Here is a 25,412-nt window from a genome sequence, read left to right on the forward strand (position 1 = left end):
AGCTTGTGCGTTTTGAAATCCCGCCTGCTGTCGTGACGTCATCAGGTTGCGGAGTGAGTGACAGCGACTGTCAGGAGTTTGTTCCGGGAATCAGCTGCTCCGAAGAAAAAAAAACAGACTACCAACTTCGGAAGTGGTGAGAAACACGTTTTTTTTCCTATTGTTACGAACTCGGGCTTCAAAGCAACGGTTGCCAGAAGCGTGTGCTGTTGGGTTTTCTATAACTATAAAGCGCCGTGTGGCCGACGGGAATGTTTTCTAGCTGTCGGTGATGAAGATAATAATAGTACCTAGCACAGCCGTGAAGGTTCAAGGCCCAGTATCGTCTGTTCTGTAGGTTAGCTGGGTATTGTCAGTGTTGAATGTTTATGGCATTTAACAATAGTTCTTTTGTTACTACAAAACGTAAATTGGTTGTTTTCTGTTTCGTTCTCAGCTGATTTTTCCTGGTTTAGTCTGCTGTAGTTGAGGACTGCCTACTTTGGCTGCAGGCAGCAGGATTATAGAGGAAGTGAGATCGTCCTTAGTCAGGGACTTCCCAGTACAAACGCTGGGGACTGTCCGGTCTCTAAAATCCTTTATCCGAGATAGGCCTAGATAGCACAAGTTATTTGTTTTTTCTTCGCTGTATTTATTCCCATTTAACAGCCATTTATTAACAAAATGCACGAACGCCGCAAAGTAACTTTGCGCCGCTGCCAAGTGCTGCATCAATTCATATTCATGTAAACCCAAAATGTACATCATAATATGGGGATATTATTCATGTCATGCATTTATATCGCTTATGTTTCTTTAAGGGCATCCTGTGAAAGCGATGATAGATAAGTGCTTAGAAATACTAGCCGACTTACAAGGAAGTTAGGGGAAATGACATATTTACGGATCTGTGTGATAATTGCAGATATCTTTATTTTGGTATTCCTTTTAACAGAGAAACCAGCCATGAACTAGTACACGCAGTGTCTGGGCAGTGCGTTGTATACGAGCTTGTATCCGCCATACCCTGCTCGCGAAGATGCCGACTGTGTCCACAGGGGCGAAAGAGCTGTACCTGTCCACGTCTTTAGGTGAACTGAACAAGAAGGCGGAGGTCAAGCCAGACAAATGCAGCACCAGAAGGTATTTGATTAGCGTGCTACGACCTGTCACACAGCAACCTGTGCAAAACCTGTGCCAGTCAGTGCCATACCTGACAGTTCTCTCCCAGCTGTGAGATGTTTTGCTTTTGCTGTTCCTGTCTTATATCTTAGAGGTTTCTAAAACGTTTTGCTTTGAGCAGATCATGAGAAAAACGAAGTAATCAAGTGTCAAATTTCACTGTTACGTCAGGGTTTTCGTGTGTCAATGAACACCTTGGTTCGATAGTATTTAAAGGTATCCAGTACCATAGAAGAAACTAATTCTAATAAGCACTATTGCTAATATATGCCTCTTCTTTTAATATATTAACATTGTTTTTTTGCATTAAATGCGTGTGTTTGAAAGTTACAGAAAAAATGTTCGATTCTAGGCTGTTCTAAAACTCAACTCTATTTGAATCTCTTTTTTTTTTTGCTCTTCAGTTATGTTCAGAGTGCCTGTAAGATCTTTAAAGCTGCAGAAGAGTGTCGCTTGGACAGAGATGAGGAGAGGGCATACGTACTGTACATGAAGTACCTGACTGTGTATGATCTCATTAAAAAAAGGCCTGATTTCAAGCAACAACAGGTACAAGGGGGTTTTGTTTCAACACCATAGCCCCATAAACACTAGCAAAACAATAGGTTGAAAGCTTATGTCATGATTAACTATTTCATTAGCCAAAGAATCCTTTTCACTGCTTATTTGAGTTAGCTCCTATAAAACAGTTTTGTTAAAAATAGTGCTCATGCATTAGTGTAGCATTACAGTGTGTAGTTTTGGAATGATTTTTCACAGCAAGTCATCTTGTCAGTTGGTAACAGCTTTTTAATTCCTAGCTGCCTCAAACTGTGGTTTTTGTCCAAGGATAAATGCTCTAGGTAGTAATTAAGCATTTTTAATGTTTGTTTTCTTATGCATGAGGCCAGATATATTATAGTTTTAACTGTTGAAGTGAAGTGATAGACATGCTTTAGCATGTTAAATTTACTAGAATAAGCTATTTTACAATACTGCTGCCGTATAACGGTAATGATTTCTTTTTGCTATGCCCTTGAATTTGTCAATGAATCTTGTGTGGTTTATTTCTTTATTTATCAAGGAGTTTTTTCTGTCTATACTTGGGCCATCAAACTTTAAAAAAGCCATAGAAGAAGCTGAGAAGCTATCGGACAGCCTTAAGCTCAGGTCAGTCTTTGAAGGGGACCCTGAAAAGTTTGCTGCTTTTTTACTGCATTTTCTGTGTGTAGTGGATCTTAACACTGATAAACATCACATTAGTTCTGCTAAGAGATCAGAGTGTTCATTTGAGACTTCATATCCGGGAACAGGTATGAAGAGGCTGAGGTGCGCAAAAGACTCGAAGAAAGGGAAAGGCAGGAGGAAAAGAAAAGGAGGGAGGAGAAATCTGAAAAGGAATCCAGGAAGAGCTCTTTGAAAGAGACGGCAGAATCCAAGAAAGAAAAATCTAAGGTGATGTGTGTAATCTCTTGAAATTTAAATTAGATTGCTATCCCTTTAAAATACTAGAGTTTTATGCAAGGTGGAAGAATGGGTTCATTAGAGAAACTGCATAAAAACAAAACTGTTTTTTTCATTCATTCATTCATCCATCCATCAGGAACAAGGAGCTGTTTGATTACAGTAACAAAGTAGCAGCCTTTCCCCCGAAGCAATCTGTGTTTGTCACTTTTTCCTGATGCTAAATATTCTTCTCGTTTTTTTGCAAGTAAAATATTTCACAGTAATGTGAAAGCGGACTGTTTGTATAACATTGTTCATACACATCAGCCCCTAGGACAGTTTCTCCCAGTTACATAAGATGAAAGAGTAATTGTCAGCCTCTTGATTTTCATTTAAGGAGTTAGGCCATCAGAATGTTATAGATTACATTTTGAGCAAGTGGGAAAAGTTACATCAATTGAAAAGAAAAAAGCAGTGAGTTGGTATTTAGGAACAAAGTTGTTGCTTTGTTACAAACTTAAGTACCTGCTATCTGCTCCAGAACGTGTCATACACACATGGTCTTCAATACTAGAAATAATCTGTCAAGACAAAGCAAAGGTATACTAGACTTGTAAAACAATTGTCTTGCATGATCATGTTGTATTTGAACAAAGGGAATTCTGAGGTCAAAACTGCTTTTTTCAGGTTTGGCATATTATTAGTAATGTAATGCATTCATGTTTCATGTATTTTACTTGATCTGTTGCGCTATGTTTTGTATTTATTTTGTATCTTTTTGTCTGAAATGGGGTGATTAATACATTTATAAATATCCTGATATTTGAGAAATTCTGATTCATGAGGAAGCATGGTATTATTTTGTATCATTATCATTTCATTCCAATCCTGGTTTATTTGATTTGTACTTGTGACATTTTCACTGGGTGTGTGGTGCAGAGTGTGACCAGAGCTTGTGACGTGTCTTTTTTTAAGACATTTATTCAGGGGAGGGCAATATATAAAAAATATTCTAATGAAATGTGCATTAATGTGACAGTGTCTTTCAGTATTCCAGCTCTACAGAGCTAGAGCAACATAAGACTAATATATGAAGCAGAGTTTTTATGAGGAAACATATGTCACCATCATTTTATGATAGTTTTCCCCTCCACTTTTAAGTTTATGAAGAAAAATATCATAACTGTATCTAATGTATTGTCATATCATCCAACCCTAATGTGAAAAAATAATGCACTGATCTCAAGTTTCACATTCATTTAAAGCGCTTTCTGCTGTAATTATTCTAGGTTAAAGGGAATCAGAAGGATGGGCAAAGTGAGACTTCAAAAGGTGAGAACTATGGCTTCAGTTTATACAGCAGAAAAAAGTCCTTTATAACATAAGTTAGCTTTGACTGATTCATGTTTGAAAACAGAAGTTAAAATAAATCAATATTTATTTGTAAGACGTAAAATATTTATTGAATTTCTCATTGTCTTTTATTGTCCAGGAGTTTGTACTAATAAAAGTTTTTTTTGATACTTTTACTTTTATTTCTATGCAACTCTGAGTGTTCTAGAAAAAAAGCCAGTTCCCTTTTCAGTGTGCCAGTACTTTGTGTACTTAGTGTGCTTCAGAGGTAGACTGCAATTATGGTGTCGCCCCCTATGGGGTCGAAAAGTCAGATGTCTTCCTAAACGAGGTTTTCTCACACCGTAGCTGCTGCACCCCCTGGGGGCATCACAGCTGAGAAGCTCTTCCAAATGTTGAAGGATCAGAGCATGAGTGTCATTATCATGGATGCCAGGAGCCTTCAGGATTACCAGGAGTCACGGATTCAAGTGCCTGAACAGGGCTGCATCAGTGTTCCTGAAGAGGCAATCAAACCAGGGTAAGACGATATGAACCCCGGGTCCTGATAATTGCTTTTGAATTAAAGATCTTGCATAATTGTGATGGGCTGTAGGTTAAAGACCAGCAGCCAGTTTTGTAAAATACCTAGCTACTTTTGGCTTTAGTTTACCCTTTGTGCACTTTCAATGACATAAAATAAAGACTTTATGAGTGCATCAGTTTCAGATTTGGAAGGGGAGCTGTTTTCCTGAAAACAGGGTTTTTACGTTTATCACTGGATCACACATCACATTAATCCTCTCTTTAAAATAGTGATATGTATTGTATATTGCTAGGAGCAAACATTTATTATAAAAATAATTTTAAGTGCTATTCTAATGCTTTGTAGTTTTATTTCCTGTTTTGTACTTGTTTATGGGTGTGGGCAGTGTGTACATTAGTGGTTATAGTTGTAGGTTCAAGTCCCTGCTACAGCCTGAGCCAAGTACTTTAATCTCAATTGCTCTGCGTGGGACTAGCATGTCTTCTGGTGGGGAGTCGCATACTCTTTATAACTGGGATAAACTCTGATGAGCCTGTAGGCTTGAGTTTGGACTTTACTGTTAACTCACAGGGTGTCATGCATGTTTAAAATGCGCACCCTTAAGATATTCAGTAAAAAAGTATATGCACCCCAAAGCTGGTCTCTTAGTCGGCATTTTTGTTTGCTCAGAATAACTGCCAGTCAGATTGAGGTGAAGTTGCCTGAGGAGTCCAAAGCAAAGTGGAAGAAGAGAGGTTTTGTGGACTACATTGTCCTGTTGGACTGGTTCAGCTCTGTGAAGGACCTGAAGCTGGGAACAACACTGCAGAGCCTCAAAGATGCACTGTTCAAGGTGAGGTCTTGGCTGCGTGACATTCTTCTGGGTTCAGCGGTGCTTGTGGCTGTCGCTATCGCTGTCCTTCCTGCTCAGTGCTGGGTTTTGCTCTATCCACCTACTGTAAATGTTTAGACCAGTGCTTATCCGTGTCACTCGATGAGCTGAAAGACAGTACTGCCTGTTGGGCTTCTTTGTAGTGACTGCATAGCTCTTACATCACTGGGATGATGGTTATTTTCATTCTGACTGAAAAAAGGAATATGTTGTAAATTAAGGACAAAAAAGTGCATGTGTAGCTGTAAGTTCAAGAAGTGGGCTGCATCAGCATACGTAAGCTGCAAAGGAACAAGTAAAGGTTTATTCCATGCTGAAAAGAAAACAGACACAACATTTCAGTTTTGGAGCCTTCTTCAGGTGACACCAAAAGTCAAAACATCATGTCTCTTTTCTTTTCCTTTCAGCATGAAATAAACCTTTACCTGTTTCTGTGTACCTGTAACTATACCTAAACAAGTAAACATGTTTTTTACTTTTTACAAGTCATCTGAGTTTGTTACATTTGTGTGTGGCTGCTATTATAGTGTTTCAGGACTGTGAGCTCCTTTGACTTGCAGGTTAAAAAAAGTGTTTTGCTCCTCAGTGGGACAGCACAACTATCCTCCGGAGTGAGCCTTTGGTGTTAGAGGGAGGCTACGAAAACTGGCTGCTGTTCTACCCGATGTACACATCCAATGCCAAAGTCAAAGTACCAAGGCAGGAGAGGACCGAAACGCTCCCGAATTTATGTATGTACATGTACTGGCAGCCTCAATGTTTTTGATATAACTGCACTTTTTGTGCTGGACCTCAGTGAAGCTTACACTAAGTTTAGATGTCTACTGTCACCTCATGATGAAAAAGGGTTCCACTTGCTTGGAATCAATCAATCAGTCAAAGTTTATTTATCAAATGCACAACAGTACAGCGTGCAGCAGTAGTTGCTGGCAATGAAATGTCTTTTCTACGAGCACACCAGGGGGGGTGGGGGATAAAAGTCACAAAATTAAAGTTACAAAATAAGGTTACATAATGATAGATAATAGTGCAATAGAAATTGAATAAAATAAAGACAAAACTAAAAAAATAAATAAATAGAGCTGCTATGTGTACAGGGTGTATGCAATACATTATGTCCAAGTAGTGCAGTATGCCGAATACAATGAAAACTGTCCATGTACCCATTACAATTGATTTGCTGAAGGAACTGCAGCTTGGCTATTTAGCAGTCTTATTGCCTGGAGGTAGAAGCTGTTCATAATCTGTTGGACTTTGACCGAATGCAGTTTATGACTGGGTCCTTGAGAGTGGACCTGGCCTTCTTAAGACATCTAGCTGAGTAGATAACCTGGATGTTTGGTAGCTCACAGCTGGTAATGAGCTGCGCTGACTTCACCACCCTCTGCAGTTCTTTGCGATCCCGGGTGGAGCAGTTCCCATACCAGGCAGTGATGCAACCAGTCAGGATACCCTCAATAGTGCCCCTGTAGAAGCTGGCCTGGATATGTTACTTTAAGTTAAGTTAAATCCTCTGTTATGTTAACTTCCAGGAACTTAAAATTGCTGACCCTCTCCACTGCAGTCCCATTAATAGTGTTCATAATGAGCACTAACATTGATGGTGCTCATTATGAGGATTTTCTAAGTACAGTAGGGAGCAGCTGGTAAAACATTAGTCACAATTTCTCTTAAATAGCTGAGACCCAGCATGTTCCCTGCCTGATTTACTTTAGTGCGTCATATAGACTGAAATTGAGTGCAGCAGAAGGGAAGAACTGAGAAGACCTTGGTCAATTTATTTAAAATTATATTTGAAGGAAATTAAATTAAAAGGTGGACCTTTCTGTTTTGATAACAGTGACCTTCAGCTACCCATCTTTAGAAGAGCCCAAGCCCCCTGCCCCCCCAGAGCCAGAACCGGAGCCTCCTGTCGAGGTGAACGGGAAGAGCTCTGCTGATGAGGAGCTTCAAAAGGAGGGGGCTGAAGAGCAGGAGGCTCCCGCAGTGCAGTTGGTGCCAGAGCCTGCGGCCTCTCCTGTCTCTGCGGCCGGACTAGGACAGGTGTCTGGGAGCCATCCTGCAGCTCCAGCAAAACCCATTCCGCAGGTTCGCCCACTCCTTTCCCCATCCATTGGAAATGGGTTTTGAATTTGCTTTTGTGCGTCTGAACCAATCCTGCAAAACTAAACCTTTATCATCTCCTCTTTCCAGTTTGACCGCACTAAAAAACCTTCCGCCAAAGTGCTTGATGGTGCCCAAGCAAACAATGACGCCCCAGCGAAGGACCAGCAGCCAGTCCAGAATGGGCCCTTCATTCCTGACCGCTCGATAAAGCCGGCGCTCGATCTCGGCGACAAAGCCAAGAGAGAGAAGGAGCAGCACGCACGAGAGAGGCTGGCCGAGGAGGAAGAGGAGAGGCTGAAGGAGGAGAGAGAGCGGCGCGAGCGGGAGGAGAGAGAGAGGAGGGAGAAGGAAGAGAAGGAGCGCCGACTCAAGGAGGAGCTGGAAAGGAGACGAGACGAGGCCAAACAGGAGGAGCGGGACAAGAAACCGAAGGAGGAGCAGGAGAAGAAGAGCGATCACGCCCCTGATGCAAAGGCGAAGACAGTGTCTCGTGAGTCTTCTCCAGATCACCGCCCTGTCGGTGACACCAAGGTGGGTGTTTCTGTGCTGCCAGCACCTTCAATAGCTCTTTATACTCCTTACTGAAGAATAAAGATCTGCTTCTGTGTGGCCTTTCTAATTAAATTATCAAAGACTAAAATGTCTTCAACAGGCTTCATCACCATCTGCTGCTTAGAAGAAGACTGGTGCAATTCTTTCGCAGCTGGGAGAGCATTAATTGACAGGGATGACATTTTTTAACATCAGTGTAATTGGGATACTTTACACACTTTAAACTTAATTGACCCCCTTCATACCGATGGCAGGTTAGATGAAGATTTTCATTTAATTAAAAAAAGATGTGATGTTAGCCTTTTCTTGTCTCAATTCAGGTTCCTATACAGCCTAATAATCAACTAGAGAATGGAATCCAAAAAGCAAGGATTGTAAAAGATAACACAGAAGAAGACATTGAAAAACCGAAGGTATAACAAAGGTTCTAAGCTGTGCTGAGCATAACGTTTTTCACAGTTGTTTTAGTTTCTGAAGAAGATGTTCCATTCGGTTTGAAATGTCATCTTCTAGAAGGTGTTGTAGAATAATGGGGAGTGAAAAATACAGGCGCATCTTAGGAAGGTTTCAATATTTTGGATAATTTTTTTGCTTCCATCACTCATTGCTGGACTGTAAAAGTGATGTAAATTACTGTTATTATTTGTGCATGTATTTGCTATATGCCTCATTTGTGAAGGTTTCCATGCCCATTACAGTCAGCTTGACTGAAGCCTCTTTCCAGCCAGCTCTGATATTGTGCTTTGCTATTGCAGCGTGAGCCTCTGACCCGAGCTCGAAGCGAGGAGATGGGAAGGACAGTGCCCGGGCTGCCAGACGGCTGGATGAAGGTGATGACCAAAACTCAGAAAACGGACCAATTACGCTAAATGTTTGCCCTCAAGAATGTAGTGGATTTGAGAATCTTTGATTTTGACGTACACTGAAATCTGAATACATCAACATTTTGAATCTTATTGTTAAAAAAACAATTTAAATAAGTTTGGAGTTATGCATACAACATTGTAGAAATTCTATAAAATGCAAATGATAAGCAAGCCTGAGCCTGGTCGGTACTGGGATGGGAGACCTCCAAGGAAATCCAGGTTGTTATTGCAAGTGGTGTTGGTGGCCCAGTAGGCATCTCTTTTCCTTCTGGACTACTGCTCCAGCATGGTGACCAGGGACGCTGTAGGAGCTGTTATGCTCAAGCGGTCAGTTCCAGGATACTGTTCTTAAGGGTGTGAACCCTGGTGTCTTGGCTTTGTACTAGGTTTCTAAATCCAATTATTAAGACAGTCATTAGTAATATGAAGCAAAGGTTGCAACAGTTGTAAGATGCTTCTTTCTTTAGCACTTCTCTGACATTGTTTACTTATTTTCCAGTTCCTGGACATTGTGACCGGTACCTACCGTTACTACCACTCCCCTACCAACAGGGTGCACCTGTACCCCCCTGAGATGAGTGTGACACAGACACCTCCTGCCACGCCCCCCACCCTCAAGCAGAAGCAGGTGCGGTTGCCAGAGGCAGACCGAGAGCACTCCAAACTGAAACGCTCCTATTCCTCACCTGACATAACCCAGGACATCCAGGACGAGGGCAAGAAGAAAGTGACTGTGACTCCCGCCATCAACAGAGAGACCAAGTACGTGGTGGGGCCCTGCTTTGTGGTGCTGTGAGCTGACGGGCATGCGTAACTGCCAGTCACTTGCTCATCAAAACAAGCAGTTACCTTTTTTGTACACTTCAAGGCTATTTTTGTGCCTGAGTGCTGCTACTGTGTTTCTCTTTTATGACCTCTAAATTTAAAATTGAAATTTGTGCACTTAAAGGCACCCTTGGGGTTTCCGGAACTTCACATTCAGAAAACCTGCCGAGACAAATGTAACAAACTCCTGCTTAAATTATGGTGATGGTCCTGGGAAGTAACAAGTTTTGTGTTTCCCTTCAGGCCACTCAGTCTCACCCCTTATACCAAAGCTGAAATCGCACGCCCGTCTGCGGCCAAGATCCGGAACATGAACCCTGTGTTCGGGGCTCCGGGGATGTGTCTCACTGGACTGCGCAACCTGGGGAACACCTGCTACATGAACTCCATCCTGCAGTGTCTGTGCAACACTCCCGGCATGACTGACTACTTCAACAAGAACTACTATTTGGAAGATATTAACAGGTGAAATGAGAATCCCTCTTGGTCTCCTCTTTTTCCAGAAGTGAATTGGTGTTGCTGCTCTGTGAGGAACGCGCTGGCTGATACAACACCACGTTGGTTTTCCCACGACATGTTAAACCTGATCAATGAAGGACTTGATCTGACATTGTTTTAGAGCACAATGTTGCCGACATAAATACTGGCCTTCTTTATCTTTTATTGGTTAATTCCCCAGAACGTTTTGAAAAAATTCTTCCTTAAGTGAAGGAAAGGGTCAAGTAAACTAAGAAGAGTATGTGCTAATACTGTTCAACAACAAAAAATAGTTTTCAAATGCAGTGTTTTGTATGCAGAGCCTTTTTCACAGGTGTGGAGTCAATTTGTAAAGAGTTGGAACACATGAGATTTGATCAATTTTGTCAAGTCAAGAATGGTCAGCTGTGGTCCTTGAGAGCTCAGCTGAACTAATCCCCTGATAAAGTGGTGAAATTAAGTTTTCAGGTATTCAGAAATGGATGATATAAGGGTGACCTATAAATCCGGGGAGTGGCTCTCTAAGACCCCCTTTAAAGTGTGTGGTTTAACGAGCAGTATGTTCTGTCTGTCTAACAGGTCTAATATTCTGGGGCACAAAGGTGAAGTTGCAGAGGAGTTTGCAGTGATAATGAAGGCTCTGTGGTCAGGACTGTATAAGTGCATAAGTCCTCGAGATTTTAAAATCACCATCGGGAAGATCAATGACCGGTTCACAAGCTGTGATCATCAGGATTCTCAGGAGCTTCTGCTTTTCCTTATGGATGGGCTGCACGAAGACCTGAATAAAGTAAGACTTGTCTTTTTCACATGATTGTGTGGATTGTCTCTTAGAATTATTTGTTTTCTGGGAATGTGTTGAATTGTAGCTTTTTAAAAGTTTTCCAGATGCTGGATCATAGAAAATGTGAAGTGGCAGCACATTTTATACTTTTAATAATTTTGGCTGATAAAACTAATTTTGAGTCAGTTTATAGACATTAAATTGCTTTCAATTTCAGTTACTTAAATGCAGAAAATAAATGGAAATACAATTTTCAGACATTAATATATAGCACTCTAATGTAATTAAAAAATTAGGTAGGGAATTCCTTTACCATAAATACTGATTAATTTCTTGTCTTCATAGGGTATCAATTTCTCCCTTTTTCTTTTTTTGGTTTTCATTTTGATGGCAAATTAGAGAGTAAGTAATGTAAGATGCCCTTTGTTTGGTTCTGACGTTCTGTTGTGTGTTTAATGTGTTTAATGTGTGTCCTGTTTTATGGTATCAAGAAATACTGCATGTGTACTCTAAAACATGCCTCATTGTTGCAGCCAGAAGCACTGTATTGTGTTAAAGCCTGGGCCCCACCATTCATCGTCTAAAAACATGCAAAAGTGTTTTAACATCTGATTTGTGCTGTTTCAGGTACAGACCTGCCCTGTGTGGTGTTTTTGATGCATTGTGGCAGTCTGCTCTCCATCACAGACATTGTCTGTTCCATTTGAAATCTCCTTTGTGTTCATCAGACACTTAATTCTCTGTACAGGAGTATGGAGAGGCAGAAATACATTGTTTAGCTCCTGTAGAAAATAATAGACTTGTTCATTAACGTTTTTTTCTCAAGAAATAAACCTTTTGTTTTAGTATATAGGTAGAGTAAGTTTAGAATACCTTGAATTCACAAGTCTGTATGTTACTGTTACATATGTATTTAAAAGTTGTGGATTCCTTTTGAAGTTCAGCTTCCACTTGCAAAACTTGTCCTGATATTTTTTTAATTCTGAGTTTCTTTTTGTGGTTTCACTCAGCATACTTTTTGGCAATGATGCTTTTCTAAAATATCTGAAGTAGGAAAAAAAAACAGATCTGTGCCCAATATGTATTTGAATGATGTGATGCAAGGTGCTGAAGGAGGATTTTAGTGTTTTTCATTAGAGGCATTCGTGCAGTTTTCTTTAGGGACAAGAGATCACAGAGGGTTCTCTACTTGCGATAGCTCGTGAAGTTGATACTGGCATTGTCCAGGTTACTACCAGTTTCCTTTTACCTCCTCCAGGCTGACAACCGAAAGAGGTACAAAGAAGAAACCAATGACCACCTGGATGACTTCAAAGCAGCAGAGCTGGCCTGGAGCAAACACAAGCTGCTCAATGAGTCCATCATTGTGGCGTTGTTCCAGGGCCAGTTCAAATCTACCGTGCAGTGTCTGACTTGCCACAAAAAATCCCGCACCTTTGAAACTTTCATGTACCTTTCTTTGCAACTAACATCCTCAAACAAGTGCACCCTCCAGGTAAAAATCCTGCCGCTATAACGGTTTTTAAAAACCAAAGAGCACAAGAAGAAGGAGGTAGTGGTGGCTTTAAGAACTGCGCTAGATGGCCATAAGAGAATGCCCAGAACAATTTGCTGGAAATCTACATTCATAGGTGGGATGGGTGTGTGGGATGTACAGAATTTAAATAGAGCCAGAAATACTAAACCTGATAAGATGGGATAGATTCCAGGCAGTAGGGTCATGAGTAGGTAAAGCAGTATTTGTGATTCTGCATTAAGCATTAAAGACTATAGGCTCCAAAGCTACAAAAGGTTACTGTGGATATTATGTTTTATTTCTGTTGTACTCCGAAGCAAAACATTAAGGTCCATTTTCTTTAAAATTAAGTAATAAGAAGCGAAAGAAGTGTTTTTTGAATAAAGGTTTTACTGGAAGTTTGGGAAGGATAACGGTAAATTCTTATTGACTTTTGCTTCTCTAACTTGTAATCTTCCATGATGGTGCTTCCCCAAAAAACCATAAATACTACCATGAGCCCCCATCTCTTCCTCACGTTAGTTTTACTCCTCCACCCTGTCTCCACCTGTGGAGCTCCTCTCTCTGCAGGGGCTGCCTGACTTCCTCACTCACAGGCCAGGGGGCTTAAAACCAAAAACCCCTTACACCCAACCTTTCAGTAAACTACCCTTAAATGAAATTTTCTAATTTGATGTTATTTCTTAGCCTTTTCGTTGACATATTCAGTATGGCATGTTACTTATTTTCTAGATAATAATTAATTCTAAAATTATTTTTCATTGTAATGGGATCCAACTGCATTTGTTCATTACAGAGTGTATGCTATGTATTCCATGTGTACGTCTCTCAGCATCTCTTCTGAAGTTTTATTCTGATTGTTTTTATTATGAATATTTCTTAACAGGACTGCCTGAAGGCATTTTCTAAAGAGGAAAAGTTGACAGACAGCAACAAAGTTGAGTGTAACAACTGCAAAACTCGTAGGGATGCAACCAAGAAGTTAGAAATCTGGAAACTGCCTCCTATTCTATTAGTGCATTTGAAACGGTAAGAGGGCCTTAAGTCTGGAGACCTACTGTACCAGCCATAATAAGAGCTGTATGATCTGCTGATGCCTGTGCATAGTGTTGTAGAAACTTGAAGGCACATCAAGGCAGGCAATTTATGTATGTAATTTGTTTTTCATGTTTAGTGTTCTACCTGTTGCAGGTTTTCCTACGAAGGGAGGTGGAGGCAGAAACTGCAGACATATGTGGATTTCCCCCCAGAAAATCTGGACCTGTCCCAGTATGTCATTGGTCCCAAGCACAGTTTAAAAAGATACAATCTCTATGGAGTGTCTGTAAGTACACTTAAGCTGTCTTTTCTGTTTTTTTTATAAAATAAAGATTATTATATTAAAAAATCTCATAATCTCATAATATTGGATTTCCATTTTTAAAATGTTTAAAAATGTCGGAAAACACTTTGAAGGCAACATGAGCTATATAACTTCATTGTAAAGTGAGTTGACTGTACCCTGACTGCATGTGTGGGTGGGTGTTAAAATTGGTGAATGGAAGTCTGTGTTATTCTTCAGTATTTGTGTTGGCAGAGATGTCTTAACATACTGTGCTACTGTGATAAAAAAAATGGGACATTGGAACTCGCAAATCATGTATTGTGTGTTCTGAACAATCTTGCCAGATTAAAGGTCAGGTAAGGACATGATGAGACATTTTTTGGGAGGAGATTTGTAATCCCTTGTCGGTTGAAATGTCTTGGTGGTTAATTTTGTCATGTAATGTATGAGAGTTTATTATACCATTCATTTTTTTGTGCAGGAGAGGCAAGCCAGTTTACGTGATATCTGTCTGTGTTGAATATACAGTGGTGACTCAGAAGAAATGCCATTAATGTGCTTGCTTGTATTTTCAAACAGAACCACTATGGAGGTATGGATGGAGGCCACTATACTGCCTATTGTAAGAATGGCTTAAAACAACGCTGGTACAAGTTTGATGACCACGATATATCAGAGCTTTCTGCTTCTTCTGTCAAGTCCTCGGCTGCCTACATCTTATTCTACTCATCTCTGTAACTGCAGGAGTCTAAGGCGCCTGTGTATTAATTACTGCATGTTTCCAAGCTGCTTCTACAGAAGACCTGAGAGGTCAGCAGCCTCTTGCTGGCGATCCAGATCGCAGTAGGCAGGGCTACTTGTTTTTTCATCCAAATCGGAGGACTACAGCTGCAGGAGGAATCTGTCTCCTATGGCTGCCATGGAGTTGAAAGATCACTAAGGAGTTTTCATGCTTCCTTTATCGATATTAGTGACTGTAGTAAGAAGAGCGTATTCTGCCTCATGACCAGTGTAAGAACAATCGAAAACACTTTATTACACCAACGAAAACTGTTAAAACCTGGTCTTTAACACTTTGTTGTACACTAGTTTGACTAGAATCCCTAAACGTTCCGATTCTGTTCTTTCTTGGTTTCAATGTGATGGCCTTTTTCACATTACTGACCTTAAGCTTTCCTGTACTGTGAATATAATAGAATGAACAGATAGGAATGCAAATGTACATAGTGATTGCAAATCTTGCACATTAAACCTGTGTACATATTGTTAAAATGAGAGACGTTCCTTTATTCGCCAGTCTCCGAATATGAAAGGAGTTGCATGCTTGATATCGCAGGTATTGTAAAGTATACTGCTTGGCTTACTCTTCACTATACCTAATGCAGACTTTTGTTATTCAAATGGCTTTTTGCAATATTTGTGAGAATGAGTTTGAATACGGGACCACTTGTGTTGTAGTACTTATCCGAGTATATAATATGATAGAATTACCCCAGCACTAATGGAAAAAAAATCTTAAATCTGCTCAGCTTAGAGGTTATTTTCCTATGTTCATTTTTTGTACTGTCTCACAGTAGTGTTGGGGTGCAGTCACAGGAGTACATTGGATCACACCTCACAGATATATATTTTTGGTTAGTTTTTAAATTGATCATCTGGTTTCATTCGGGAGCGCTGAATTTCTCCAGTGTAAACCATTATCTTCCCAGCGCAGTCTCCTTCTGTGGTGGAGGGGCACAGGAATTTGAACAGCAAGGCTGCTGATTGAGCTCGGCTGCTGGGGGGGGGTGCCTGGGAGCTCGTTATGAGAAGAGAACGCACCCATGACAAACCTTAAGCCTTGCAGGGAAGGAAAATCAAAATGCAAAATTGCTCATTTTGGAATGTTCATGTTTTCTCGGAGGTTATAAACAGTGTCCAACATTTGAGTTTCTATTTTTTTGTTAAAATCGTTTCTTTGTATTCTGTGAAGATTTTTTAAATCTTTATAGAATTATATATATACCAACTAATTAAACGCTTAAATCTAAAATGAAATGCTGCTGTTGTTTTTTTGGGGTTCCATCACCTCATCACAAGATAGAGTTGTTGACTTATACCTCAGCAGGTCTCTAGATTCTGGTTTCCAAATGTGCCCAGAAACAATACTCAATACTCCAGAGTTGTACTGCAAGTTTTGTAGTGGTACTGTGGTGGTTATTTTTCAGTTGCAGCACTAGGTGGTGCTGCAGTGTCTTTCATTTCTCCTATACTATACTATTTCTGTCCTATACTATATTCATTATTCCTTAGTGTTGATGGTATTTAGTACTTGTGTTGGAGCATCCTTTTGTATTTATTTAGGGAATCTACCATTTAATATGGCACGTTGAACTTGTTCATAGCGGTAGTTTGGGATTATAAATATAGCAACTTTCCCTTTCCTGAGTGGGAGAGGGAAGCCAGACCCCTGGCCAGATCCTCCCTCTGGCTTCCTGACCTCCCCGCAGTGTGTTCCCCTGAGGTCAGAGGTCAGGAAGCGATAGTGGAGGAAGAGGATCAATCCCGCAGGCAGGGCCTTCCTCCGCCTCACGCTGCTGAGAGCTGCCCGCTGAGAGGAAATGGCTACTTGACAAAAAAGCACCGAGATGAACGTTCAGATTCTCTTGAATGAAAAAGCTTTTTATTTTGCACCGACATAAGAAAATAAATAATAAGAGGCACATGACCTATTCTCCCAAAACCTCTTTTATTCGGTTTACAGTTATGATTCAGGAAGATTTTGTTTTCATACCCTAACTGTATAAAAGCCATTCCATCCATCTAACATTTTCTGTTTCGGCCTAGTTTAGGGTTGCATGGGAGCTGGAGCCTATCCCAGCAAGCAATGGGCACAAGTGGGATACACCCTGGATGGGATACCAGTCTGTCTCGGGGCTCACACACCCAGGCACACTCATACCAGGGCCAGTTTTCCCAGAAGCCAATTAACCCAATGGTATGTTTCTGGAGTGTGAGAGGAAACTGGAGCACCCTAATGTAACCCCTCCAGATCCAGAACTGAACCCAGGGCCCCAGCACTGCACGCCACCATGCCACCCTAAAGCTACAATTCTATAGGCAAAGTTACAGAAACAGATCCTACTTCCTTGATGTTATCTCTAAACAGAGCATTAACGTTGCACATCCTGGGTTTAAGAAATCATGTCATACAGATGAAAGCACAGGTATTTGCATATGACAGTTTAGCATACCCGTGTATGTATGTACAGTACATCACGTGAAGACACATTCACTGGTGAGGTGTGGCACTTTCTGTATTCTGAATGATGAATGAAAAAATGCACAATACAAAGCTTCCTTGCCATTTGGATTTTATGGGGAGGAGTAAGACAGTACGTGTCTGGAAAACAGAATCACAGACCTGGAATATTGGGTGGCTGGAATTGCTGGCAGCTGTAGAGGAGGATATAGGCATTGGGGGACTGTATGAAGTAGTCAGGAATCTCGGACACCACTGCGTCGTCGTACTTGTGCCAGCTCTGAGTGACAGGGTTCCTGCAGCACGCTGTGTAGTGCCCAACATCCAGATCCCCGCTGTGGTTCTGCACACATCACACATTTTTCAAGAGTGTTAGAGCTGCAGTCACTGGACCACTGAAACAAAGTGATGAGACAACATTTGGAGGCTATGCCTTTTCTTTTCTTGCCGGTCCTCACATGGTTTAAAACAAACAGTGTGGCTCATTGACGAAACAAGGGGCGGTTTGGTGTCACAGTGGTTGGTATTGCTGCCTCAGAGTTCTGGGTTCAATTCCAGACCTGGGGTGCTATCTGTGTGGAGTTTCTATGTTCTCCCCATGTTTGTGTAACTTTCCTCTGGGTGCTGTGGCTTTCCCCCCCACAGTCCAGAGACATGCTGAATTAACCATTGGCTTCTGGGGAAATTGGCCCTGGTGTGAGTGTGTGTGCACTATGACAGACGGGAGTGCTGTCCAGGGTGTCTCCTGCCTCGCTCTCATTCCTTGCCTTGATAGACTCCGGCTCCCCTATGACCCTGAATTGGACGAAGCAGTGAGAAGATGGATGGAGGGATAAAACGTGACCTGCAGGGCTGAAATGCAGAACTGGTTTATGGAGCTTGTGACTGGGCAGGCAGAGTGCTCGGGTGTGGTTAAAGGATGCTCTTGCGCAGGAGTTCGGTGTCTGCAGGATGAAAGCGTGGAGTAACCGAGCCGACTCACCACCACTCCGTACAGGGAATACCGTGCGCGCTTCCCCGAGGATGCAGACAAATACGGAGACAAGTCCAGGTTTTCCAGAGAGAAGCAGACGTTGGTCCTCAGTTTCTTTTTCTTAGGTCCTTGGCAGTCAAAACTGCAATAAACAGATACCATATTGAATATACTCAACTTCATCAAAAGTGCTTTTGTCTTGAATTCGGAAATAATATTCAGCAAAGCGCTGGTTATTAAAGAGAACCATGGAGGTTTTGGAAGATCAACAGTGTAAAGGTTTAATTATGTGAATCCCTTAATATTACAGTATTAGGCAAGATGTGTACAACAGTATGTGTTAAGACATAAAGTATGATAGGGCGGTATGGTAGTGCAGTGGTTAGCATTGCTGTATCACAATGCTGCGGCCTGGGGTTCTATCTTCAAAGTTTGTATGTTCTCTCTGTATTTTGTGTGGGTTTCCTCCCACAGTGCCAAAGCATACTGGCAGGTTAATAGGCTCTTGGAAAAATGTCCCTGGTGTGAGTGTGTCTGCTCTTTTTGCTCTGCGATGGACTGGCATCCTATCCAGGGTGTGATGTTTGAAGATGGAGGTGGGATGAAGAGCATGAAGACAAGTAAGTGAATATTTGAGCTCACTGAGCTGTTTTGGCTATCCTGTCCAGTGTGTATCCCACCTAGGCCCCAGCTCCTCAGCGACCCTGAATTGGAGGAAACAGTTGTAAGATGGATGGGTCATGAGGGACAGTCAGATTCTATCCCGGATAGCAACGTGCGCAGGATGAAATATTATAAATATTAACATATTCTAAAACAGGAAATGTTTCCGTTGTAGAGAAATGTAAATTCCAGCAGGTAAGCATTTCCTAGGATGGTGACTGTGAGTGTTCCTGACAGACCAATTCATGAATGGCCGTCCACTCTCTATGCAAGACGGAGGAGCCAGTGCCAGTGAACAGCTAGGCTGCAGGAGTACTGAGAGATGGGAAGAGAGCTAATCACCGCTTGAGGTGCAGAATGAGAATTTCAGGGGGTCTGGCCAGAGTGGTCAGCACAGCAGTGTCTTGTTTTACTCCACACTGAGAGCAAAACATCCGGTTGTTACAAGTCAGGGTGTTCTGCTGGAAGAACAGCTCGAGGCAGTCCTGAAAAACACAAGGAAGTGTTCACCAGCAGGATGAAATATTGAGCTTCCTGCCAGGAGCTCAAATGTAAGCCATCAACAAAAATGTTCCACTTATAAATGAAAAAGTATGAAATGACAAATAGCAGGAAATGGTTGGCACAGTGGCGCAGTGGTAAGCGTTGGTGTCACAGTGCTGCGGCCCTGGGTCCAATTCCTGGGGTGCCGTATGTGTGGAGTTTGTATGTTCTCCCTGAGTTTGTGTGGGTTTCCTCCTACAGTCCAAAGACGTACTGGTAGGTTAATTTTCTTCTGGGAAAATTGGCCCTGCTTTGTGTGTGTGTTTATGTCTGTGTATTCCCTGTGATGGGAGGTACTGTTTATGCAATACTCAAAGTCACTCGAATGTGTCTCTCTCAGACCTGAGTGATCAATTGATCAAAATGACAGTAACTGAATTTAGTCAATATCCAACATCTACAGTATATACTGTATTATTCTAAAAACATACAAGCTCAAGCAGAGTGATAAGTTCCTTTTGTTCAGTAAATAGCACTATAAATGTCTTGCCCACTAGTTTTCTAATACAAACATTAAGGGGGCATTTGTAATGCAGAGTCACTATAGTCTACTGATAATTCATTCATTTTCAGCTTTATCCAATGAGGGGGCACAAGCTATTGATAATGACAGAAGAATAAATATTTATTTTTATTGTTCTATTGTTTTATCTATGGCACACCAGTGGAATATGTTTTGCATTTTTTTACATCAATATTTCAATTCTTGTGTGCTAATAAAGCTGTTCCTCATGACCTGATACAAATCTAAAAATTCTCTTTTAATTTGCTTTTTATTTTGCCCTGTGATGGGAGAAAATGTTAAATGGCTACTTGTGTGCAACGCGTGTTTTGAATTCTTAAGCTTATAATTCAAATTGGTGGAGATTTTGTCCTAACGCCCTGCTAGCAAGGACATTGTGGCTAGAAGGCAGCAGAACAACAGTCCAGCTTAATTGCGCTGGGTGTTTCCAATACTGTGAAATCAAGCTCTAGTACACTCACCAGCTGTGGCTAATGTCTCTGTTGCAGCTGGCATTGGGGAAAAACAGCTGTTTTGGATGTGAATGAAAGATGGTGGGAGAATCTGATATGTTGTTTTTGATTGCGTGGACTTTCACTACATGTGAGTAAGAGACATTATGCACAAAGAGTGTGATAATTATAGACTAGATGTATTCTTGGAATGGGACCTTCACTTCAATCATATTGAACAATTCAAAAGCCTTTGTCTGGTATGGTTTATGTAAGTTATGTAAGTAAGGTTGCACTTACTAGAGGCTACCACCTCTGAATACATCAGTTGCACCTGAAACTGTTCAGGTGTGATTTGCTAATGTCTAAAGGCTGGATAATCACAGTATCAGAATTTAAGAAGGAGTCAAATATCAGCTTGATCTTGCAGAAGACACAGGCATTTTAATGATAAGGGCTTTGATGTTCGGCTCAGCAACTTTAGACTTTGCTATCACCAGATGTCAGGATTGTGATTAAATCATGTCAGGTTAGTAATTAAACAAGGAAGTGTGCTCAATATAAAACAGTTCTGCTTTTCAAGGTTTGTCTCTCCATCCATCTTCTCACTGCTTCATCCGATTCAGGGATGTGGGGGAGTCGGAGAAACAGGCGCAAGGCAGGTTACACCTTGGACAGGAGGCCAGTCCATCACAGGACAGACACTCACACCAGGGCTAATTTTCCCAGAAGCCAATTAACCCACCAGTTAATTGGACACCAGTGGACTGTGGGAGGAAACCCATGCAAACACAAGAGAACACACAAACGCAGATAGAACCCCAGGAATTGAACCCAGGGCTCCAGAGTGAGGCAGCAATGCTAACTACTTTACCATGGTGTCACCCACTTTACCATCCCAAATTAGGATTACTAGACAACTTCACAGCACACTTTTAAATTACTCTCACATAATACTCACACTATATTTTGCTGAAGCACATATCAGTATCATGCATAGAGCTCTGTTACTGTTGATCAATGCTTGTACAGAAGCAGATTCCATTTTCCTGCATATGTTACTGCACACTGGTTAAGAAGCTGCTGCTTCCCATGTACTGACCTGCAGGGAGCACTTGTACGTGTGTGCAGGGATCGGCAGGGACAGCACGGTGAAGACCTGGCTGGTCTGGGTCTGATGGTCGCAGTACATGCAGAGAGTCACGTAGTGCAGCTGGCCCTCGAAGAGCAGCGTGATGATGGAGGACTCGCCCCTCACAGGGGTGGCTGTTCCACTGTCTCTCCGCCTGCCTCCCCCTCTCACGGGCCTCCTGTCCCCTCTCTGCAGCCAAAGAACAGGGCAGCAGAGCCCACAGCAGGAGGTTAGAGCTCCCAGCTTTCGGTATGGCGAAGAGGAACTGACATACTATTGAGGGGATACAATTGGTTGTAAACAGTGTAATACATTTACTGGGGGATTCAGAATGACCTGGTACTATTTGCGACCTTTTCTTTGCTGTGATTTGAACTTCTTCTTTGGTAGACACACAATGCTCCTGCTATTAGCCTACCGAAGAGCACGTGTACTTCAAAGTTTTATCCAACTTTTACTCAGGCAGTTTTTGGTATTGGATCCCAAACAATGGCGGAATCCTGGGTAGCCCCCTGTCTATGTCCTCACCGTGTTAATTTTACAAGAAGTAGCACAGCAGCTGACAGCTCTTTGGGAAATTAAGTTGTTAAAATCCAGCAGGTTAGGAGGGACTGCCTGACAGAATGTTCGGATTGTTTCAGCCCATCCTTTTGTTTGGGCAAGGAAGTCACGCCATTGCTGTGTAGAGCTCTGTCTCGCTTAGATGAAATCAGGATGGGCACATTCTTATTTTGCACTTTTTAATTAGTGGAATGGTTCCTAGCTGATACGGAGCTCTCTGGGGTAAATCAATCTATATTTCCATTGCGAGTGATTTTAAAATAGGCGCCCCATTGTGCAAGTCAGAGTCAGACCCAGCAGTGCGTTCTGTAATGTCCTCCCTAGCTCAGGAGGAGAAACGGACGTACGTTTTTGAGTTCCTCGTGCAGCCCGTTCAGCAGGTAGAGCAGGAGCTCCTGTGCGTCCTGCTGAGTCAGGCTGTTGAACTGGGGATGAAGGTTACTGACCACAGCTCTCATCTCCACAGGGGTCAAGCTCTCATGGCGAGATGACCACACGTCTGAGAGGAACCGGACCAGAGCACAGGCCACTTCGCCCTGGAGTCTGAAGGTAAAATAACATGCTTTAGCGGGATTTGGTAAAAAAAAAACTAATTGCAAAGCATATTTATAATAATAATAACCTGACACTCATTATGGAAAGACCTTGAGTAGCTGCCAGAGGAATCTTTGGAGGAAGTGCCAGAGCTCCAGCTGATCGGAAGCTTTGCTGTGCACTAATTCCCAGAGAGAGGAGGTGTTTCCCAGAGGAGACAGGGGCAGTAGCTGGGGCAGCCAGAGGATGTTGGCATTAATGGGTTTCCACACTGTTGGACCAGGTCCAGTGCAGTGCAGGATGATGGTCTTTGGAAACCCGTTAGTGACCTCAGCCACTACAGCTGGGCTCTTCCTATGGAGGATGGACTTTTGTGGACTTTTGTGGTCCACCTGGGAATTTCAAAACGGCAGGTAAAACTGCAAAGCGCTGCTGACAGGGGACTGTCATTTCCCACGTTTGAGCTCTCGCTTCCAAGACCACCCTGGCATCATTCTTTAAAAAGCATTTGCCATTCCGATTACGAAGATGACATTTTCTGCCCTCTGTCAAAGACTGCTTTAAACAGAACGAAAGAGAACCCCAGCCTAGGTAGGTAAATCGTGATGAGTTCAAACATAATGATCACCAAGCTTGTCTGAGCAGAAATCGCTGCTTGAATTGTGTGGAGGTACAATGCTCTTTTAGTGAGCTTGAGCTGCAGGGTTTTAGAATGAACCTGTTATAGTCCCTATCGCTTGAAGCCTAGATCTTTCAGTTTTCAATTCAGAAAACAACAACAACCCAACCCAGTGGTACAGTTCGAGCCAGGAAGGCTTACTTGAGTATATCGCTGCTGTTCCTGTCAGACAGGAGGTACTCCACCAGGGGGGAGGTGTTGGAGAGGCACTGCAGAACAGCGTTCAGGTAGCAGGAGTTCCCGGAGTTGACCAGGCCGCAGAGACCCAGACATGGCCGCGTGCTGGAGTGCGCCTCTTCGGGCCACGTCACAGGACCGCTCTTGTTATTCATAGAGTTACATTCTCCACTGCGCAAACACAGAGAGGAAAAATGACAACACCCGCTGGCTGGGGTCATAGAAAATGAAACCTCTGCTGGTGCAGCAGATCCCTGTGTGATGCGTCTTTTTTACCAACACAAAGCGTCTGAGTTTGAAATTGACGTCTAGCCCAGCAGCATGTAATTGTAAAAGAGCGCCGTCATCACTGTGGCTTTGCAAGGCACCAGAACCGTACTGTTTGCCAGCAATTAAAATGTCACACATCTCAGAGTCTGACATGACTCAACAAGAAACCAAACACAGGTGCACACGCCCTCTCCCTTAATAGAGACCGAACTGCTGAAAGAACAGCACCTCTGCAATGGGTTCCTGCTATTTTGATCACACTACAACTTCAGCATTTTAAACGCATTGCCTCGACCCTGAAAACAAGAAACACACAGCCAGTACTGCAGATTCACTGGTGAAAGGAGAGCATTAGCACTTCCTGCTTCTCAAGAGCCAAGAAGGTAACGGCGTGCAGACGAACCTCAAGGCAGGCATCTCTGTGAAATGTGGTTTGCAGGAAGAACTTGAGAGGGAAGCCGGTGACAGTGGACTGGACACAAAGTGCTCACAAGCCAGCTGAGCTGCCAGGCGTTTAGAAAAATCATACAGGCAGGCTTCACTGCTGTGGTCCTGGGACAGGAGGGTACTGAGGACAAAGGCATTGATGCACCCCAGGTGTGCCGCCAGCCAGAACCCTGTCAAGAACACCGCTGACGACGACTCCGCGCTGCCAGGGGGGCGTGGGAAGATGACAGGCCCAGTCCAGCCTCTCAGGTGAGAGCTGAGCGAAGCTGCAAACTCCTCAGGGCCAGCGGGGGCGCTCCACTGCTGAGAGGCAGAGAGACAGATGGGCCTGACTGGCGTTTCTTTGCCTGCCCAGAAACTCACAAAGCGCAGCTGTATGCCCAGGCTGGAGAAGTGCTTGGCCAAGATGCCCTCTGTGCTGGCCGAGCCATCCATGTGCACCTGGTACCCCTTGTTGTAATAGAGCCGGAGGAGATGGTGAAGCACCTGCTCCACAACAGAACACTTGGAGTGTTTACTAAGCCTAGCAGGAGAGTACAGGTAGAAATTACAAATATACCCACTTTCCAGATCACACAGAAGGGCCAGTCTGAGACTGTTTGTCCCAGTTGCCTGTCCTCTGCACGATAATGCATATTTTTTAATGCAAAGCTTCTGTCCAGGTGAGTACAGGGACTGGAAGTTTTTAGAGATCTTTCCCTGCAAGCTGTAAAAGGTTTCCCACGCTTCTTCTTCGTTTTCCTTCTTTCCACCTAAATGCTGCAGTATGTCCCGGAATCGGCCTCTCTGGAATTTTTCTTGCCATTTCTCTATGACAGGAACGGAGTGGTGAACTCTGCTGTCACGGAGGTCCGCAGAAAGACCGCCCTGCAGGGCGACGGCCAGCCAGGCCAGGAAGTCCGCCGGCTGGACAGCTTTCCAGCCGCCCTGGTCCGCGGTGGGCCCAGGGCTGTCCTCCGCAGCTTGCGAGTTAATCCTTTTACACAGCGTCTGGATCTCACTCTTGCCCAGCAGCTGCAGCAGCACCTCCCTGGCTGGCTGGCCACCCTGCACTCCTGTGGGACAGGCTTTGACTTTATACCCCTCCGGCGCGGGTCTCACTTTGCGAGTTCTGAACAGGATCTGGCTGCACAGGCTGTCCTGCTCGGAAGCCACAGTCACCAGCTCCACTAGGGGGCACTCCTCTGGCACCCACTGAACCTCTGAGACAACAGCGATGCTGGTATCCATAGCCATGTCATACTGGCTCAATGCTGCATTCCCATCCCAGGACTGGAGACTCGGGGATCCCCTGGTGCAGATAGCAGCTAATCCCCAACGCGCTCTAACACACAGCTCTGCACTTCAGAATAGTGCAGCAGGCACCATCAAGTAAGCTTTTGACTTGACCGAGATGTTATCGCTTTCAGACATGGCCTGTTGAGACATGTCCCCTAGCACCTTTCAACGGCA

The 25,412-nt window shown here is 43.0% G+C and overlaps 2 protein-coding genes across 3 annotated transcripts; one reads left to right on the forward strand and one right to left on the reverse strand.

Moving 5' to 3' along the window:
• The first annotated feature begins 40 nt into the window (after nucleotides 1–40).
• usp8 (ubiquitin specific peptidase 8) lies at nucleotides 41–15,818 on the forward strand. Of its 2 annotated transcripts, XM_088921087.1 has the most exons (20): nucleotides 41–136; nucleotides 935–1,122; nucleotides 1,566–1,710; nucleotides 2,225–2,310; nucleotides 2,454–2,595; nucleotides 3,876–3,918; nucleotides 4,288–4,459; nucleotides 5,135–5,297; nucleotides 5,923–6,067; nucleotides 7,177–7,424; nucleotides 7,530–7,973; nucleotides 8,315–8,407; nucleotides 8,750–8,824; nucleotides 9,360–9,622; nucleotides 9,929–10,150; nucleotides 10,742–10,952; nucleotides 12,205–12,441; nucleotides 13,349–13,491; nucleotides 13,654–13,786; nucleotides 14,366–15,818. In XM_088921087.1, the coding sequence occupies exons 2-20, from the start codon at nucleotides 1,019–1,021 to the stop codon at nucleotides 14,522–14,524; spliced, it is 3,228 nt and encodes a 1,075-aa protein (XP_088777213.1). In that variant the 5' UTR covers nucleotides 41–136; nucleotides 935–1,018; the 3' UTR covers nucleotides 14,525–15,818. The 2 variants fall into 2 exon arrangements, with proteins under 2 accessions (XP_088777213.1, XP_088777214.1); XM_088921088.1 differs by lacking the exon at nucleotides 8,315–8,407.
• On the reverse strand, nucleotides 15,484–25,196 carry LOC148831155 (uncharacterized). The gene is made up of 9 exons (XM_088920012.1): nucleotides 23,917–25,196; nucleotides 23,208–23,414; nucleotides 22,201–22,396; nucleotides 21,263–21,481; nucleotides 19,006–19,148; nucleotides 18,010–18,142; nucleotides 17,190–17,370; nucleotides 16,266–16,390; nucleotides 15,484–15,507 (listed from the first exon to the last, which is right to left on the reverse strand). Exons 1-9 carry the CDS (start codon nucleotides 25,194–25,196, stop codon nucleotides 15,484–15,486), a joined length of 2,508 nt encoding a protein of 835 aa, XP_088776138.1.
• Between the last annotated feature and the right edge of the window lie 216 nt (nucleotides 25,197–25,412).

The sequence above is a fragment of the Atractosteus spatula genome, chromosome 7, assembly GCF_055471065.1.
Source record: "Atractosteus spatula isolate fAtrSpa1 chromosome 7, fAtrSpa1.hap1, whole genome shotgun sequence".
Classification (NCBI taxonomy): domain Eukaryota; kingdom Metazoa; phylum Chordata; class Actinopteri; order Semionotiformes; family Lepisosteidae; genus Atractosteus; species Atractosteus spatula.

Bases quoted from the DNA above. Each gene is read 5' to 3' on its own strand.
- usp8 (XM_088921087.1), top strand. From the start codon at position 1,019: ATGCCGACTGTGTCCACAGGGGCGAAAGAGCTGTACCTGTCCACGTCT. The intron at 1,123-1,565 runs GTATTTGATTAG...TTTGCTCTTCAG, and splicing joins GACAAATGCAGCACCAGAAG to TTATGTTCAGAGTGCCTGTA. The intron at 10,151-10,741 runs GTGAAATGAGAA...TCTGTCTAACAG, and splicing joins TATTTGGAAGATATTAACAG to GTCTAATATTCTGGGGCACA.
- LOC148831155 (XM_088920012.1), bottom strand. From the start codon at position 25,196: ATGGCTATGGATACCAGCATCGCTGTTGTCTCAGAGGTTCAGTGGGTG. The intron at 23,415-23,916 runs GTTCGTCTGCAC...GTGTTTGCGCAG, and splicing joins ACAGAGATGCCTGCCTTGAG to TGGAGAATGTAACTCTATGA. The intron at 19,149-21,262 runs GTCAGTACATGG...TGTGTTTTTCAG, and splicing joins CGTACAAGTGCTCCCTGCAG to GACTGCCTCGAGCTGTTCTT.